This window comes from Durio zibethinus, chromosome 15 (genome assembly GCF_047325235.1).
Source record: "Durio zibethinus cultivar Kanyao isolate XHJ-2024 chromosome 15, ASM4732523v1, whole genome shotgun sequence".
Taxonomy (NCBI): domain Eukaryota; kingdom Viridiplantae; phylum Streptophyta; class Magnoliopsida; order Malvales; family Malvaceae; genus Durio; species Durio zibethinus.
The window spans coordinates 5807124-5827023 of NC_143176.1; the positions used below are offsets into that span (position 1 = coordinate 5807124).

At 32.8% G+C, this 19900-nt stretch overlaps 1 protein-coding gene across 1 annotated transcript; it reads left to right on the forward strand.

The window, feature by feature from the left end:
• Nucleotides 1-1269: 1269 nt before the first annotated feature.
• LOC149514584 (uncharacterized) lies at nucleotides 1270-8254 on the forward strand. Its single transcript, XM_089744214.1, has 8 exons — nucleotides 1270-2061; nucleotides 2130-2304; nucleotides 2377-2510; nucleotides 2649-3935; nucleotides 6636-7400; nucleotides 7799-7868; nucleotides 7997-8076; nucleotides 8225-8254. The coding sequence occupies exons 1-8, from the start codon at nucleotides 1270-1272 to the stop codon at nucleotides 8252-8254; spliced, it is 3333 nt and encodes a 1110-aa protein (XP_089600340.1).
• The last annotated feature ends 11646 nt before the right edge of the window (nucleotides 8255-19900 follow it).

Below are 19900 nucleotides of genomic sequence, written 5' to 3' on the forward strand. Positions count from 1 at the left end.
GAGGGTTGCGTTTCTAGTTTCTATGGTCTTGGGTTTTGTTTTAACTTTAGGAGTTTCTATCAGATTTTAGGAAAACTTGATATGATATGAGGAAAGGGAGGATCAAGGAGAAGACTTGGGTGAGTTTTGAGAAGGAAAACGGTGCCGGCGAGCGGCGTACGATGGTAGCAGTGAATGGTCCTACATGGGAGTTTGATGACGGTGCTATTAAATGATGTAGGGTAGTCCAGAGATTTTTTTTTATTAGGACTTTTTTTTTTTAATAAGTTCACGTAAGCATAACCATGTGGTAATTGAACATTGGCCATGTGTGAATATCAGTTTACCTCTAATAGTGACCCTACAATTTATTTTTTACATTAATGTCACAATTATCCGATCATAATGGAAAAAAATCAATCTAAATTTTTTTATTATAATCTTATAATTAGTCAATTATAAGAAAAAATTATATAAAAGTTCACTATTTATGAGTGTGGGTTTTACATTATTTTTTCTAGACCCTATAAAAATATTGAATATTAATTGGTTAATTGTTTCACAATAATTGGAGGAAGTATGTTTCCAATAAAAAATTGTGTAGTTAAGTTTCACCACTTAAGTGTGTACTTCATATAAAATTTTATGTGTTTCATACAATTATGTATTATAATTGGTTACTTGTGTACTACAATTATTGTTAGTGATATGATTGCAAATGATATATTCTTGCAGTAACAACATCCAACATTTAACCTTAAATGGTTACATGATCAAAGAAATAAATCTTTGTAATGTTGGTGACTAAATCATAGTTCGGTGTCCAAAATAAAAAATCAACTAAAATTGGTTCACCAAACAAGTAATTAGTTATTTTTAAACTGTTGCTTAGCTGTTATAGTATGATAAGATTTTTTGGTTTTCTATCCTATCAACACAAATTTTTTTATTTCATGTTTTCTCAGTAATATTCCTTATAAATTATCTAAAAATATTGTTTTTTATCACGTGTTTTCAGCTTGGTGGAGTGCCGAAGAAAGGCATTTGGTTCTCATACTTTGAATTTTCTTCACCTTGCCTCGTTACGTACTTAAAAAGTGTTACTCGGCTGAAAACTGAAGAAAAAGCAGTTGGTTGTCACACTTTGGACTATCTTCACCTTGCTTGGTATGTTTAGAGAGTTCACCTTCATTATTCTTTAATTTTCCTTTTAGCATCTTCACCATGATTTATCTCATAGCCAATATTTTTATGTTTGGCAGAAGTTTGTTCAACTTGAGCTTGTCAAGAATGGCTTGTGGGTTTTGCGAGTCTGCTCTTTCTAACAGCATGCGAACACTGCTCGTGGATTGGGTGGCGAAGCCAGTAGGACGTCAATTTACTTACATTTGCCATTTTCACCACAATGTTGAAAAGCTCAAGAAAAGAAAAGAAGATCTGAAAAAGGCACGGGATCGGCTGCAACATGAGATTGAGGATGCTGAAAGGCAACTTCAAGAAATTGAAGATGATGTCAAAGACTTGCTATCACAGGCAGACAAAATCCTATCAGACATGGAAACTCTAGAAAATGAATTGCAGCAAAACAAGAGATGTTTCAATTGGTGTCCTAATTGGAGTTGGCGGTATAGATTAAGCAAGAAAACAATAAAGAACACTCTTGTTATTTGTGAGCTTCTAGAGAAGATTACCAAATTTGGTCAACTTGGACGAGTGGGCTACTGTTCTACTAGTACAATTCCAACCATAGAATTCCTTTCGTCTAAGGATTTTATGGTTTCTAAATCTTCAAATATTGCTTTCAATCAGATCGTTGAGGCCTTACAGGATGACAATGTTAGCATGATTGGATTGTGGGGGATGGGAGGGGTGGGCAAGACAACCCTAGTGCGTGAAGTTGGAACTCATGCCCAAAAATTAAATCTGTTTGACAAAGTTGTGATTACTACTGTATCTCAAAAGCCAAACTTTGAAACAATTCAAGATGAAATTGCAAAATACTTAGATTTCGATATGAGGAATGAACGAGGAAGAAGATCAGTGCAAGAACTATGGTTACCTATGTCAAAAACCGTAGATTGGGTGACATCGAAGACATTGATCAACAAAATGCTTACCTATGTCTTGAGGTAAGTTTTGATTATCTGAAGGATACGAAGACCAAGGTGTGTTTCTTGTTGTGTTCCTTATTTCCTGAAGATTACGAGATTTATGTAGAAGACTTGGTGAGATATGCATGGGGACTAGAGTTGTATAAAGGTGTGGAATCAATTGAAGAAGTGAGGAGCGAAATGCTTGCAGCGATTGACATCCTTAAGGAATCTTGTTTGTTGTTAAATTGTGGAGAAAGACATGTTAAAATGCATGACCTGGTTCGTGATGTTGCTTTGTGAATAGCATCATACAGAAAGGAGATTTCTTTCGTGATAAAATCTGAAGTTGTTGAATTGAGGCCAGGGGAAGAATGTTTTGAGCCTTATGTAGCAATCTCCTTCAGCACTAGTCGGATGGTTGAACTTCCTAAAGGATTGGTATGCCCAAATCTCCAATTTCTTTTACTTGGTTTAAGGGTTAGCATGATAACTTCAAATGAATTCTTTGAAGGAATGAAAGCAATGAAAGTTTGCGTTTTGCAATATTTTAGTTTAATTTCTCCAGATGCATTTCAGTTTCAACCGAACCTTCGAACTCTACATTTAGAAGGTTGCAAACTTTTGGACATCTTATTCCTAGGGAAGTTGAAAAAACTTGAGGTTCTTTCATTTAGTCGCTCTGCTATCAAAGAATTGCCAGAAGAAATAGGTGATTTGGATAATCTTAAATTGTTGGATTTATCATATTGTGTACAACTACCGAGAATCCCTTCTCAGTTAATTCGAAGATTGTCCAAATTAGAAGAACTATACTTGCATGGTTGTCCATTATTAAAATGGGTCACTGAGAACACAGTTCAAGAAGAAAGCTTTTCCAGTCTATCAGAGTTGAATTCCTTGTCAAACCTGATCGTATTATCTTTAGAGGTTTCTTCTGAACATGTTCCAAGAGACTTTGTGTTCTGTAAATTACAAAGGTTTTATGTATGTGTTGGCTTTGGCTTTTCCAAATTTTATCGAAGGAAGATGGACTCGGAGATCTGCCCATTCTCGAGATCTTTAAAAATTGAGGGATCTGTAATAGAGGCATGCAAGCAGTTATTTAGGGATATAGAATCTCTTAATTTGAAAAATGTGGTGGGTTGCCAAAATCTTGTTCCAAGCTTGGAGTCAGGCCAAGTGGTATTTAGTAAGCTGACTTCTCTGGGTCTTGAGAGTTGCGAGCATATGAAATGTCTAATTGATACTACAAAGCAGCAGGTGCTAACCAATGCAATTCCATTTCTACAAAGTCTTGAAAGGTTGGTAGTTAAATCTTGTGATGAGATGCAAGTGCTATTTCGGATTGCTGAATTGAGGAGCATACAACAAGGACCCAGTCATCATGTAAGCTTACAAAGTTTGAAGGTTGTAATAATACAAAACTGCAATAAATTGAGATATCTCTTCCCAACGTCTGTTGCTAAAAGTCTTGGACAACTGGAAAAGCTGAACATATACGGCTGCTTGGAATTGGAAGAAATAATTCCCAAAACGGAAGTGTCAAACATCAATCTCCAAAGTCTAAGGGAAGTATATGTACGTGGCTGCAATAACTTGACATCTCTTTCCTCATTGTCGCATGGTCAAAGTTTGGAGAAATTAACAACACTTGGGATTCGAGATTGCTCTCGATTGGAATATACTTTTCCAATCTCAATGGCTGAAGGTCTTCCACAGCTGAAAGACGTTACATTGGAAGGTTTGCCTGAATTAAAAGGAAGGGGTGGAAATGACGTTGTACTGACGCTGCCATCTTTAGGAGAGTTGCGTGTGGCTGATTGTCCACAACTGACTCCTTTTATCATTTCGGCAAAAATACAGGTAAGCCTATTTATTTGTGTTTTTACTCTTTCAACTATGTTTGGTAGGAGGAATAGAAAGAGTGGAAGAATAGGAAGAGAGAAGAAAAAATGGAAACTTAATCCATTTAAATTGGGAGAAAAAATTCTTTTTTTTTTCTCAAATAAAACCTTTTTTATAATTTTTCTTCTAAGCATTTTTTTTTCTATTTTTTATCTTTGGAAACAAATATTAAGAAAGTAAAATAATTTGACTACATTCTGTTAATGTCGTTGACTGAATTTTTTTTTTCTTGATAAATTGATGATCTAATCATTTTCAAGTGCTACAATATTTAAAAGATAGCCTTTGTATCACTTTGAAAAACTAATGTGAATCTACTTCTCCCTACTTAAGCAGGGATCATTAAAATTTCAATTGAGGACTTTTAAGATAGCTGTCACTACTAAAATATATCAGGCATCTATAAGCTTTGTGCAATATTATTTTACTTTCATCCATGATCTTATGAAACTCAAAATTTTCATTTAAACCTTTTAAAATATTTTAAATTCATCTATTACACCAATTATTATTAAAAAATTAACAGAACAAATCCATTTTATTGTCACATGGATGTGCATATGACAAGAATTTCAACTTAAAAAGTTAAAAAAAACTCACCTTTTTATCATGTGTATGTTTACATGGTTATACACACACATGCACAATATTTTGAGATGACAAATTTAGTTAAATTTTAATGATTGACTGTTAAAATTGATGAATTTGAAATATTTTAAAAAACTTGTAAATGAAAATTATGAGTTTTAATTAAAACCATGAATGAAAGTGAAATATTGTACAAAAATCATGGATGTATGGTGTAATTTACTTCAATTTTCATTGACATTTTCTTTGTTAGTTGTCTTTTTCTTTATATTTGAAGTAGGAATTGTCCATTCTAAATATGTTATTACTTTTGGTTTTCAATTTTTAAGAAATTCCTATAATTAGTTTTTTTATATCGACCTCATTTACTTATTTTAATGTTTTAGGAGATTGAGTTTCTAGGAAATATGTAGCTAGGAGATTTCATTTTAACTTCAATTACTTATTACATAAAATGCTACATAGTCATTTCTTCTCATTAAAAAAAGCCTTAAATAATTAATATCACAAATTTGTTATTTCTTCTCATAAAAACACATTGTTCATACTATTTAGCATTATATATCTACTATTTTTTAATATTAAAATTAGTTTTGATTTTACTAATTACGATTGCAAGTATATAATTTTTTATGAAAATATTAATAAAAATTAAATTATAATTATATTTAAATATTTCATTTTAAAAATCAATAAATTATATATAAGATAAATTTAACATAAAATTAAATCAAATTCATAAATAATAAGATTTAAATTTAAATTTTAAACATCAAATTTCTGAAAAAAAATTTTACAACTAGATCAATGTTTTATTATTTAAATCAATAAAAAATAATTTAACAAATAATTATTTAATTACATTTGTATTGATGAAATGCATTGAAACAATGCATTTCATATCTTAATGATGATTTTTTATCTGATTAACCCACTTATCTTAATGCATTATTTTTCAAGTCACTCAAATAAAATATCCAAAAAGATCTGAGGGATTTTCTAAGTATTCCCTATTGGATTTCGGTTTTCTAAGGATTCCCTGTTGCTAGCATAACAGGGGCTACAGAACAATATTATTCCGGTTTTCTAAGGATTCCCTATCCCTGACATGCATATCAGGGAGTCCAAAAAAAATAGCATGGTAGCACAGAAATTTGTTATTTCTTCTCATAAAAACTTAAATAATTAATACCATGAACTAAAAAACCCTTAATATCACCAGCACTATTGGGAGTAGAGTGAGCTTTATTTGGTCAAAACAGAAAAACCAAGCTGAACTAGGTGATTTGGCTTAGTTTAGTTTAACGCAAAAACTTTTCAAACCAAACTGAATTAATAATTTAGTTTTGAGTTGAAAATTAAACCAACTAAAAAAATTAATTAAAAGTAATAATATTTTTGTAAATATTTTAACGCATATAAGAAAATATATTTCTTTAACCATAATTCTTAGAACAAACTTTATTTCTTAGATATATTGAAAAGCCCTATGTAGTATGTACTAGTCCTTTGTGTTTTTAAACGTTTCATATATATGGATTTAATTTTATTCATGATATATGACTAATCTTTTCAAACTGTTGTTTTATACTTTAATTAAATTATTTGTCTTTGACTTAAATTAATGAATTGAGAGTATTTCATTTATAATTATTTTTATTACAATATTATAGTTAACCAATCACAATTAAGAATTATGTAGCCACCACTTAAAATGTGGCTTCTAAATAATTTTTTTATGGGCCCTGCACAATATTAAATTACAATTAGTTAATTGTACTACATAATTATAAGAGATATGGTCCAAAATTAAGGATTTTTCTAAATTTTAATTGATTAGAATAAAAAATTTAAGAAATTTAAATTTTAAACTTAATTCATATTAGATTTACTTATATTGGTTGTTTCATTTAATCATGATTTAAATGGATCTTTAAAGCAATATGTTTAATTTAATGATAAGACTATTAAAATCAAAATTTTATATAAAATTTAAAAAAAAAAGAATAAATAAGTTTTTAGTTATTTTTTACAATTTTTTGAATTAATAGTTAAATGATATGATTACAGGTGTTACAATTTAAGGATATGAGAGAAAAGAAGCAATCATGCAATATGATAGTTCCTAAATTAGGACAAAAATTGCCAAATATGGAATATTTAACCATCATTAATTTTGAAGAGTTATTTGATGGTGGATATAATCTTTCAAGTTTGAGGGAACTAAGATTGTATGATCTACCTGAATTATGGGTGGCTTGGAAAAATCCCATCGAAGATGTCTACTTTCAAAACCTCACTGAATTGTATGTCATTAGATGCGGAAAGTTAAGATATATCTTATCACCTACCATCGCTCGGAATTTGCCACAATTGAGCTTTTTATGGATAGAAGAGTGTGAGGAATTGGAGCAAATTATTGAAAAGGATGGTCAAACTTCATCACAAGGTCATCATCTCCAACCTATACGCATCCCTAATCTGACTCAAATACGCATTTATTCATGTGAAAACTTGAAATGTCTCTTTCCGGTGGGTGTTGCTCATGGCCTTCCAAAACTACAAATTCTACGTGTTAACGATGTCTCCAAATTAGAACAAGTATTTGAACAATCAGGAGATGACGCAAATGGTAGCGAGGAAAAAGAGAAAGTGATACAGCTACCTCTATTGGGCACCTTAGATCTTGAAACTTTACCAAATCTTGTGAGCTTCAGCCCAGCGGGTTATCATTTCGTATTCCCATCTTTGCAATATTTATCTGTGAGAGGTTGTCCCAATATAACCACAAGCTTTAGTGTTGATTCAGAGCAATCTGGGCATGCCAAAACAGAGGTACGCTACGCACCCTAACTCTCAATATAAAGTATCAAAAGCCGCCCTGCCTTTTGTATAGCTGAACTTGGATTAAGCTTATGAACAGAGAGGTTTATCTGTTGTATACCTTTCATGCTTTTATTTCCTCTTTTAGCTTTACTGATGATGCAATATTATTCTCGTCTGTTCAAGGGAACTTGCTATGGATTTCAATTGAAATTTGTCATCCATGTGTTTGTATTAATTCCTAATGAAATTGAAAATGTAAGTGGCTGGCAATATTAATTCCCAATTCTATTGGGTGGCAATCTTTCTTATTGGTTTCATTCAATGGTCCTTGTTGCGTTATTATTTCAATTTACTGAATTATACACGCTTCTTGTTCTTCACATGCCATGCTTTAATTTGTTTTGCAGGCAATCCGATCAATTGATGAAAATATAGTGGGAGAGTCTACTAGAGCTCAACAAACAAAATGGCCAATTGGTAGTGATATAGATTGGGGCTCTTGGAAATGAAGTTGAAAACACACCTTTTTCAGAGGAGGGACATGAAGAAATGAATGTGAGTTTCAGAAGATGCCAGTGAATGAAGCAGTTCCTAATTTGCTGCAGCATTTCACAAACCTTTGTCCCAACTTCATAGAATTGCAGCCAAATATTGCGATCATATTAGAATGCAAATTTCTATGAAGGTACATAAGATTGCATTCCTGTTTATTTATGTCTTGTTTTTATCAGCTAAAAGTTTTTAGTTTGTTGTCCTTTCCACTAGCAGACTTGAAAACATGGATCTTTAAAAACATCAATGCGCACATTTTAATTGTCTTTGTGTTTGTGTAGGGAAGTCACGCGAAAGTTCATCGATTCTGAATATCAGTGGAATAGTATTTCTTCCTCCCTCTAGACATTAGACAAATCACATCTTATTTAGTGGCATAAGATTTGCTATGAGAACTGCATGCATCATAATTTCATTCAGTTAGATTGATTTTTTTTTTTCAAAACAGCTAGTCAAAACTAAGTTTCCCTAGTTGATGTTCTAGAGGTTGCTTTACTTAAAGAAGGGACGTTATTGAGTTAAATACTTGCTAGAATACAAATAAATAAAAACAACTAAGTTGATGGAAAATGTTGGACTGAAATGGTATGTGTATATATGCTCAGCTTAGCAGTCTCAGTCATTTCTTGCAAAAGGAGAATTAATCTTGATATTAAAAGTCAAAACTTAGAATCCCATACATATTTTACTTTTTTTGGGTGTAATTTTATCACTTTATTATAATTTTATGTAATTTTAATCATTTATGGATTAAAATAGAATATTCCTCCCAAAATTTATTTTTTTGTTATATGTTGTTGACATGAAAAATATTTTTATTTTTATTTTTATTTTTAAAAAGTTTCACACACGATAATATAAATTCGAAAAAAATAAATAGGAAAATTTGATTTTTTTTAAATTTGAGTTTATAAAAATTTGGAAAATTTTAAAATTTATTAAAAAAAAACAAAGTATATGTTTTGAAATTTTATTTTTATTTTAAAAGAGAACAGGACTTGAAATTTTTATATGAGCTTTTAGTTTTGATCATCAACCTGAGCTATGCTTTCATATCGTCTTCTTCTGTTTAATTATATTAAAGATAAATTTTAGTATTGTATGTTTAGTGGTGCTGTTGGAATCGAAATTTGCTCTCTTTTAATTTGTTTGAGGAACTGGGGAGGAATGCAAGCAAATAATTTGTGGAAAAAAAAAGGAAAATTAATTAGATTAAATGACAGAATAAAATGCCTAATAAAGATGTCTTATTAACATCCGATCAAGTATATTTAATTTTATATTTTCATTAATCAGTGATGATTTAATTTTTAAATCAAATTTGATTTTTTTAATTTGATTGATCAAACTTTTAATTTACTTTCCCCAACGTTCAAACATGAGTCTAGGATTCCTTGAGAACGGCTTAGTCTCGGTATTAGCCAGCTCCTAATTACAGCCAACATCATCGGGTCCAATTGGCTCTGTTTACAACATCATCAGGGTCGTATCGTATTACATCAAATGGATCAAAAAATGAATCAAAAGAAAAAGAAAAGACCTAAATTACTAAAGCTGAATCAAAAGAGTAGGAAAAGAGTCTAGTTGGTCGAGTTTTCTCTCTTTTATGTCTTCCACTATGTAGACACCCAATTTGGTCCAGGCCCGGATCAATTGGGCCTGGTCCAAATGGGTAGGTCCAATTTTATCTGTATCATTTTTATTTTTATTTTTATTTTTATTTTATTTTATATTTTATGTATATCCTATATATTTATTATTTATTTATTATTACTAACATATATATTTTTATTTTATTTATTTTCGTATTTTTATTTATCTAATTATATATCTGTTATTATTATATTTATCCTATAATATTTTTTTTTATTTATCTTTTCTAATTATCTAGTATTTTTTTTATTTTGATTTTTATTTTGGAGGGCTAAGATTGAAGGCTGAAGAATCTCACTGTGGAGGGAAATTCAATCAGAAGAGTCCAGTTGGATTCAAAGATTGAATCCCCATCCAAGGAGGAATTGGGATTGATCAGGAACTCCTGATCAACCCCTATAAAAGGCACCTCCTGGAACAGATGCTACACATAGAAAATAGTGAGCAAAGCTACTGATTTAAGAGAAAAGGAGGCGTATAGGAAGCTAAGAAAAGTTTAGGAGTGTTCTGGGAGCTAGTAGAAATTTTTCAAAATTTTTGGTGATTTTTTTTTTCTGGAAATTTCTGGAAATTCCAGATTTCGGTATTTTTCCGACGAAGTTTGAATTTTTCGACAAAAATTTCGGCCAACCTTGAAGTTTTCGGTGACCTGCCCAGTTTTCGACGAATAATCCAGAAACCGGTGATCCTCCGGCCAACTTCCGACGAACTTCCAACGAAATTTCCAGATTCCGACAACTTTTTCCAGAATCCGACCAAAAATTCCACCGGTGTTCTTTAGCCTTTAGAGAGAAGGGAGAGAAAAAGGGAAGAAGAGAGAGAGGGGAGAACGTTTCTGTCGAAAAATGAAGGGGACTGCCTTTTATACCCTCCCAAAACGACGTCGTTTTGGCCTTAAGTGACCTAGAGGATCCGCGCGTTTTGCCGAACCCGACCCGAGCGTCGACCCTCTTCCTGACCCGCGCGTGCCAGCCCCACTCCGAGTCGAGCCGAGCCAAGTTTCCCAAGCCGCTCCCCCGAGCTGTTTCTCTTCCTTGAGCCCTGCTCCAGGTTTTTTTTTTTTTTCAAAATTTTTTTATTTATTTATTTTATTTATTTATTTATTTTATTAGATTAGATTTATTTAATATTTTTTATCTTTATCTTATTTTTATTTTTTTGTTTTACTTTTCTTTATTTTTTTTCACTTTTATTTTGTTCTATTTTCTTTAAATAAAAATCAAAAAAATATTCTTGAGGAAAAGTTGAAAGTATCAATTTTCCTTAGAAATAAATTTCCAAAAAATATTTTTGGGAAAAAGTTGAAAGTATCAATTTTCCTTAAAAATAAATTTAAAAAAAAAAAGGCTTTTGAGGACAAGTTGAAAGTATCAATTTTCCTTGAAAATCAAAATTTCCAAAAAATATTTTTAGGGAAAAGTTGAAAGTATCAATTTTCCTTGAAAATCAAAGTTTTCAAAAAATATTTTTGAGGAAAAGTTGAAAGTATCAATTTTCCTTAAAAACAAATTTTCAAAAAAGGTTTTTGAGGAAAAGTTGAAAGTATCAATTTTCCTTGAAAATCAAAATTTCCAAAAAATATTTTTGGGGAAAAGTTGAAAGTATCAATTTTCCTCGAAATCAAAATTTCCAAAAAATATTTTTAGGGAAAAGTTGAAAGTATCAATTTTCCCTACACAAGAACAACCATCCTTTCCTTCCTTTCTATTTTGATTTTGATTTTGATTTTTCTTTAACTAATCCGACGACGGAGCCTCTGCAAGTGAAACAGTAGTTTTTCTTGCATAGTCTTGAGGTGAGGGAATTTTCTCAATTTTCTGCTAAAAGTATTAGAGTCAATTGAGAATAATTTTCAATAAGTAATTACTTGGTAAAATTTTAAGGCTTTTTGGATAACATAAATTCAAGCTGGTACCATCTTTTGATGGGTATTGTGAGGGTGCTATAACCTTCCTCACACGTAATCGAACTCCTGAACCCTGTTCTGGTTAGCAGACCTGAACCTATTCTTTTAGGGACCCTTAAACCTAGGTGTTCCCTAAAAGGACAGATTCCTTAGGTGGCCAATCGCACCTAGATAAAAAAGATTGGTGGCGACTCCCCAAAAGTCAATGTCTAGCGATAGATCCCCGGATCTAGACGTTATGACAGCTTGGTGACTCCACTGGAGACTTTGAGAGTCAGGCCAGCAAATAATTTGTGTTATCCAAAAGCCTAATAAAATTGAACCTTGTTGTATATATGTGTTATTATTCATTCATGTTTATTTTGTTAATTATGTCATTCATATGCATGTGCATAACATGAGCTCTACACCCGAGCTCCGTCCCTCTAGGAGGGAGTAAAGTACCTATTACTTTCGTGAGATCTAATGCCTTCGCAATGGCTAACGAAATACTTCCACTCAAATTGAACCTTTTTCGCTTGTAGCCTGTAATGGGTGAAGATTATGGTGCCTTACTAGTCTGTGATGGACAAGGATGTAAGGAACAATTTGACGACCTTTAGACTTTGACCCTAAAACCGCATATAGTGAACTTTAAGATTGCCTAAGCCTAGGATAGAGCCCTTTCTACCCAATGATAGATATACCTTGAAATTAAGACACAAAAAGGGTGTTTATCTAATTATTTTGATTGTCTGACTTTATGCATCATTTTCATTATCATATGTAATGTTATGCATCAGCATCATTTTCATTTCATCCATGGAACTAACTATGTTGTTTGTCTGATTTTTCTATATTATTTTCATGACCATGTTTTAACACAATCATTTGCATCCATTTCATACTAGATTTCTTTTAGGAAAATATACATTTCATTCGTGCATCAAAGTACCATACATAAAACATAGCATAACATATCTAATCATGAGTATGGTACTCAAGGTTCCAGGATAGCTCCATCTAGTGAAAACCCTGCCCATCGATTCAACACAAGATCTAGGGCAAGGCAAATGGAGCTGAAAAATTCTCAAAGATTTGAAAAGATAGAAAAAGCACAAGAGAAGATTGAAAGTGAGCTAAGCAAGATTCTGGAGGCTCTTAATAACATGAATAAAAGAAAAGGAGTTAAAGAAAGTACAAGCCAACAAATTTCCCCATTACAAGAAGTGGCTGACCCTCTGTACCCTCCAAGTTTTGGCCTACCTCAAGCTCAGTCTGCCCAAGATGTCCCGCCATAACACTTCGCATATCCAACATATCCTGGAATGCCATCAGCTTTCAACCCGGGGTAGTATAATAGCTATATAAATTCTGTCTTTACTGAAAAAGTAGCAGAACCAATTCTTGATCTAGATGATTTAAAAGAGAAAGAGAAGGAAAAGATGAGAGTGAAAGCTAAGAAAAGTTCCAAGATTAGCATGTTAGAGCAAAGGCTAAGGGCTGTGGAAGGATTTAGCTTTTATGGGTCAGTTGATGCTGCTGGGCTCTGCCTAGTTCCTGATGTGGTTATCCCCCATAAGTTCAAAGTACCGAAATTTAAAAAATATGACTGTACAAAGTGCCCCAAAACCCACATCACCATGTATTGCAGGAAAATGACAGCTTATGCTCATGATAAAAAACTCTTGATGCATGTCTTCCAAGATAGTCTTACTGGCTCTACGACCAGATGGTATGTTCAGTTGGACAGAACTCGCATTCATTCTTGGAGCGATATGGCACATGACTTTATCAGTCAATATTGACATATCATTGATTTGGCCCCAGATCGTTTGTCTTTACAAAATCTGGAGAAAAAGGTAAATGAGTCTTTTAAAGAGTATGCCCAAAGATGGAGGGATGTTGCTTCTCAAGTACAACCTCCTCTGACTGAAAAAGAAACTACAGTGTTATTTGTCAGCACTTTGAAGTCTCCCTATTATGAAAAGATGATAAGGAATGCAATAAAGAATTTTGCTGACATGGTAATCTCTGGAGAAATTATTGAAAGTGCCATAAAAAATGGCAAGTTGAAAGGAGGAGAAACCAAGAAGGCATCAGAAAAAAAAGAAACTGAAGCTCAAGCTGTGAGCTTTGATAGACAACAATTCAGGGGTTATCAACCCTATCCATCCCAAGGTTACTCTTCATACTATCCTGCTGTGAATAATGCCTCATCCTACCCATACCAGCTAGCTCCACAATCATCTTATTCATCCACTTACCGCCTTAACATTCAAGCTCCTGTAAGAACCTAAATTCGCCTTACTAACCCAGCAAGTGGCTCACGAGAACAATGAACTACTCGAGAAAAACCTGTATTTGATCCAATCCCTATGACTTATACAGAGTTATATCAAGAACTCTATAATAGCCACTTGATTACCCCCAGCCATGTGGAACCACTTAAACCACCTTATCCAAAGTGGTATGATCTTACAGCCCACTGCGACTACCACTATGAAATTACTGGTCATTCTACTAAAAATTGCACTGCTTTAAAGCATAAGGTGCAACGATTGATCAATGATGGAATGGTAAGTTTTGATCAAGGGAAAGCAGCAACACCTAATGTTAGCGTTCTGAGTAGAGGTCAAGAACAGAAAGGGGCTGGAGAGTCACAATGATTGAGGGGCAAGATGTCAATAAAGATTCTTCACCTGATCATATAAGGGGATAATCTTTAAGAATGGAGATAAGGCTGGTTGAAGTTTTTTTTGTCATTTTAGGATTTCTTTTTCGAGTGATTGTTAGATTTTCTTTTTGCAATATGACTTCACTTGTTATCATCTTAATAAAGGCAAGTTAATGCATTTCATTACATTTTCTCTTTCACTTGACCATTACTCCATGCTCTGTTACCTTTCATAACTTTATACTCCCATTCTTAAATTTCAGATGATGAATATTTAGACAATGATAACAATAATTCTAGAATTTAATTTTGAGAACTCATCCACATTAATATGAGAATATGATTTGAGCAAAAAGTAAACTGTTACTGGAGGAGAAATAGATATGTCTTGAAGATGTGCAATCTTTTATACAAGTTCATGAGCTTTGTTCAATAGATGATGTTCAAAAAAGGTATTCACAATTGAGATGAAAAATGGCCATCTTTCTTTTACCATTTGAAAAACCATTCATTGCTACCCTTTTGAGCCTATTATGATTTTTTTTTTTCGGAGGAACCCCAATCAAGGATCACCATTTACACTGAGGGGCAATTTTTGAAAAAATCACAAAAGATCTCAAAAAAAAAAGAAAAAAAGAAAAAATGCCACACATGACTTGGGGCAAAATAATGAGAATTCTTTGTGTGAGGAAAGAAAAAGTAGTGAAATGATGTGGGGCAAAATGCCAAGTTATATCAAATGATCCTTTGGTTTTGAACCTTTTTAATACATGTTTTGAGCCTATTATATACATTTTTTTATGACCCTTCACCTTGGCCTACATTACAACCTTGAAAAGTCCATTTGGATCAAGTGTGAATATTCAACTTGAATGATCATATGTTGAGCGAAGGTATGCTCATGGTGAAGCAATGGAATCAGGCTCTAAAGTTTAATGTACGAAAGATATCAATAATGGATGAAAAATAATAAAAAAATGATAAAAAAAAGAGAAAAATAAAAGAAAAAATAAAAAAAGAAAGAAAAAAGAAAAAAATGAGAAAATGAAAAAAGATATTCAAATTGAAAACCTGAAAGGGTGATCTTGGTAAAAAAAAAAAAGAGCCCCAGGTCAAATGGCTCACATGAATGGAAGACATCTGAAGACCCCTCAAAGACTGGGGCAAAGTTTGCTAGGCTCAATATCACTTCAACAGTAAATGGAATGAGTTTTTGAAAAAGAATCCTAGATTAATGTTGAGAATTATCTGAATATTCATCATTTGGACATACCGTCCATCCCAATGACATGTATCCAATTTGTTTCCTTTTTCATTTGCTTTGTACCAAAACAGATCTTCATTGATTATCTTGACCATAATTCACCTTGTGTTTCTCTTATTGTTACACCCCTAGAATGAATTGAAAAAATGTTTGGTTGCATTGTATTTGTCAAGATTTGAAATGATAATGAATGAATGAATATGTGTTTAAAAGAATCTTACATTCATTTGAAAAGAAATCTAAGATGATGAAGAAATGGTAGAAACCTAAGGGAGATGATTTGAAAAGATATATGATGTGATTAAATGAAGAATATAATGGGGCAAATCTTGAAAAGTGATGAATTGATCGATATGACTTACAAGTTATGATTGAATGATGAAGACAATTAGTGGACAGAGTTTGTTTTGGAATGGTTAATGCTGAGACACCTATGAGTAATGACCCAGTGATGGTGGATGAAACTTGTTTTGAGATTTGTTAGTGCATGAGAAACTCATGGAATGATGGTCAAATGATAATCGATTGATGAAGCTTATTCCAAAGTATTGAAAAACTGAACAAGGAAGAACGTGAGTGGAAAAGACAATTGAGAGCTACACTGGTTCGATCTTAGAAAAGCAGTGTAATTGGATCTCTGAAGAATCAAAGGGCTTGATGCCTAAAAAAAGAGCTTGAGAAACTTGAGTACCATACTTTGAACAGGAATTAATTGGCCAACATTTGCATGGCGTGCATTGAAATTCATATGCATTTGCATAGCATACACTACTTTCAGGAAGGTATAGTGTATGAATTCAAGAAGCGAGGGTGTTTCAACATCCCACATAGAGAAGATAGATATGAAGATATTTTGCAAAATTGAAAAAAAAAGCTTGTCAGGTAAGTTCCTAATCTTTGAAATAGGATGCCTTTTGGTATCAGGGTTGATTTATAAGACCTTTGGGGCATAATCTCCTGAAATTCCTCCCAACACAACTTTCAACTCCTGTGGACATGATTGTCAATGAGCAATTTACTTTCCCAAAGTTTCGTTGCCTCTGTTTAGAGGAGCAATTTACTTTTTCAAAGTCGTGGTGCCTCTGTTTAGAGTAGCAATTTACTTTCCAAAGTTTCGTTGCCTCTATTTAGAGGAGCAATTTACATTTTCAAAGTCGTGGTGCCTCTGTTTAGAGGAGCAATTTACTTTCAAAGTCGTGGTGCCTCTGTTTAGATGAGCAATTTATTTTCCAAAGTTTCGTTGCCTCTGTTTAGAGGAGCAATTTACTTTCCAAAAGTCATGGTGCCTCTATTTAGAAGAGCAATTTATGTTTCTCAAAGTCGTTGAGCCTCTGTTTAGAGGAGCTTTGGTAAAAAAAAAAAATAAAAAATGAAAAAAAAATGAAAAAAAAAACAAAACAAAACAAAACAAAATAAAAAAACAAAAAAGGACAATGTTGAGTTGAGTCTTGATTGGGTGTCTACGTCTTTGCGCAATTTTTGTTTCACAAAAAATGTGCAAAGAGGGGCAGCTGTAGACACCTAATTTAGTCCAGGCCCAGATCAATTGAGCCTGGTCCAAATGGGTAGGTCCAATTTTATCTGTGTCATTTTTATTTTTATTTTATTTTTTATTTTATGTATATCCTATATATTTATTATTTATTTATTATTACTAATATATATTTTATTTTATTTATTTTCATATTTTTATTTATCTAATTATATATCTGTTATTATTATATTTATCCTATAATATTTTTTTTATTTATCTTTTCTAATTATCTAGTATTTTTTTTTATTTTGATTTTTATTTTGGAGGGCTAAGATTGAAGGCTGAAGAATCCCATTGTGGAGAGGAATTCAATTAGAAGAGTCCAGCTGGATTCAAAGATTGAATCCCCTTTCAAGGAGGAATTGAGATTGATCAGGAACTCCTGATCAACCCCTATAAAAGGCACCTCCTGGAATAGATGCTACACACAGAAAACAGTGAGCAAAGCTACTGATTTGAGAGAAAAGGAGGCGTATAGGAAGCTAAGAAAAGTTTAGGAGTGTTCTGAGAGCTAGTAGAAATTTTTTAGAATTTTTGGAGATTTTTTTTTTCTGGGAATTTCTGGAAATTCCAGATTCCGGTAATTTTCCGACGAAGTTTGAATTTTCTGATGAAAATTTCAGCTAACCTTGAAGTTTTCGGTGACCTGCCCAATTTTCGACGAATAATCCAGAAACCGGTGATCCTCCGGCCAACTTCCGACGAACTTCCGACGAAATTTTCAGATTCTGGCAACTTTTTCCAGAATCCGACGAAAAATTCCACCGGTGTTCTTCAGCCTTTAGAGAGAAGGGAGAGAAAAAGGGAAGAAAAGAGAGAGAGGGGAGAACGTTTCTGTCGAAAAACGAAGGGTACTACCTTTTATACCCTCCCAAAACGACGTCGTTTTGGCCTTAAATGACCCAGAGGATCCGCGCGTTTTGCCGAACCCGACCCGACCCGAGCGTCGACCCGCTTCCTGACCCATGCGTGCCAACCCCCCTCCGAGCCGAGCCGAGTTTCCCAAGCCGCTCCCCCGAGCCGTTTCTCTTCCTTGAGCCGAGCCGATAGTCGAGCCGCTCCAAGTTTTTTTTTTTTTCAAAAATTTTTTATTTATTTGTTTTATTTATTTATTTATTTATTTTATTTATTAGATTAGATTTATTTAATATTTTTTATCTTTATCTTATTTTTATTTTTTTGTTTTACTTTTCTTTATTTTTTTTTCACTTTTATTTTGTTCTATTTTCTTTAAATAAAAATCAAAAAAATATTCTTGAGGAAAAGTTGAAAGTATCAATTTTCCTTAGAAATAAATTTTCAAAAAATATTTTTGGGGAAAAGTTGAAAGTATCAATTTTCCTTGAAAATCAAAATTTCCAAAAAATATTTTTAGGGAAAAGTTGAAAGTATCAATTTTCCTTGAAAATCAAAGTTTTCAAAAAATATTTTTGAGGAAAAGTTGAAAGTATCAATTTTCTTTAAAAATAAAATTTCAAAAAAGGTTTTTGAGGAAAAGTTGAAAGTATCAATTTTCCTTGAAAATCAAAATTTCCAAAAAATATTTTTAGGGAAAAGTTGAAAGTTGAAAGTATCAATTTTCCTAGAAATCAAAATTTCCAAAAAATATTTTTAGGGAAAAGTTGAAAGTATCAATTTTCCCTACACAAGAACAACCATCATTTCCTTCCTTTCTATTTTGATTTTGATTTTGATTTTTCTTTAACTAATCCGACGACAGAGCCTCTGCGAGTGAAACAGTAGTTTTTCTTGCATAGTCTTGAGGTGAGGGAATTTTCTCAATTTTTTGCTAAAAGTATTAGAGTCAATTGAGAATAATTTTCAATAAGTAATTACTTGGTAAAATTTTAAGGCTTTTTGGATAACATAAATTCAAGCTGGTACCATCTTTTGATGGGCATTGTGAGGGTGCTATAACCTTCCTCACACGTAATCGAACTCCCGAACCCTGTTCTGGTTAGCAGACCTGAACCTATTCTTTTAGGGACCCTTAAACCTAGGTGTTCCCTAAAAGGACAGATTCCTTAGGTGGCCAATCGCACCTAGATAAAAAAGATTGGTGGCGACTCCCCAAAAGTCAATGTCTAGCGATAGATCCCCGGATCTAGACGTTATGACAGCTTGGTGACTCCACTAGAGACTTTGAGAGTCAGGCCAGCAAATAATTTGTGTTATCCAAAAGCCTAATAAAATTGAACCTTGTTGTATATATGTGTTATTATTCATTCATGTTTATTTTGTTAATTATGTCATTCATATGCATGTGCATAACATGAGCTCTACACCCGAGCTCCGTCCCTCTAGGAGGGAGTAAAGTACCTATTACTTTCGTGAGATCTAATGCCTCCGCAATGGCTAGCGAAATACTCCCACTCAAATTGAATATTTTTCGCTTGTAGCCTGTAATGGGTGAAGATTAGGGTGCCTTACTAGTCTGTGATGGACAAGGATGTAAGGAACAATTTGAAGACCTTTAGACTTTGACCCTAAAACCGCATATAGTGAACTTTAAGATTGCCTAAGCCTAGGATAGAGCCCTTTCTACCCAATGATAGATATACCTTGAAATTAAGACACAAAAAGGGTGTTTATCTAATTATTTTGATTGTCTGACTTTATGCATCATTTTCATTATCATATGTAATGTTATGCATCAGCATCATTTTCATTTCATCCATGGAACTAACTATGTTGTTTGTTTGATTTTTCTATATTATTTTTATGACCATGTTTTAACACAATCATTTGCATCCATTTCATACTAGATTTCTTTCAGGAAAATATACATTTCATTCGTGCATCAAAGTACCATACATAAAACATAGCATAACATTTCTAATCATGAGTATGGTACTCAAGGTTCCAGGATAGCTCCATCTAGTGAAAACCCTGCCCATCGATTCAACACAAGATCTAGGGCAAGGCAAATGGAGCTGAAAAATTC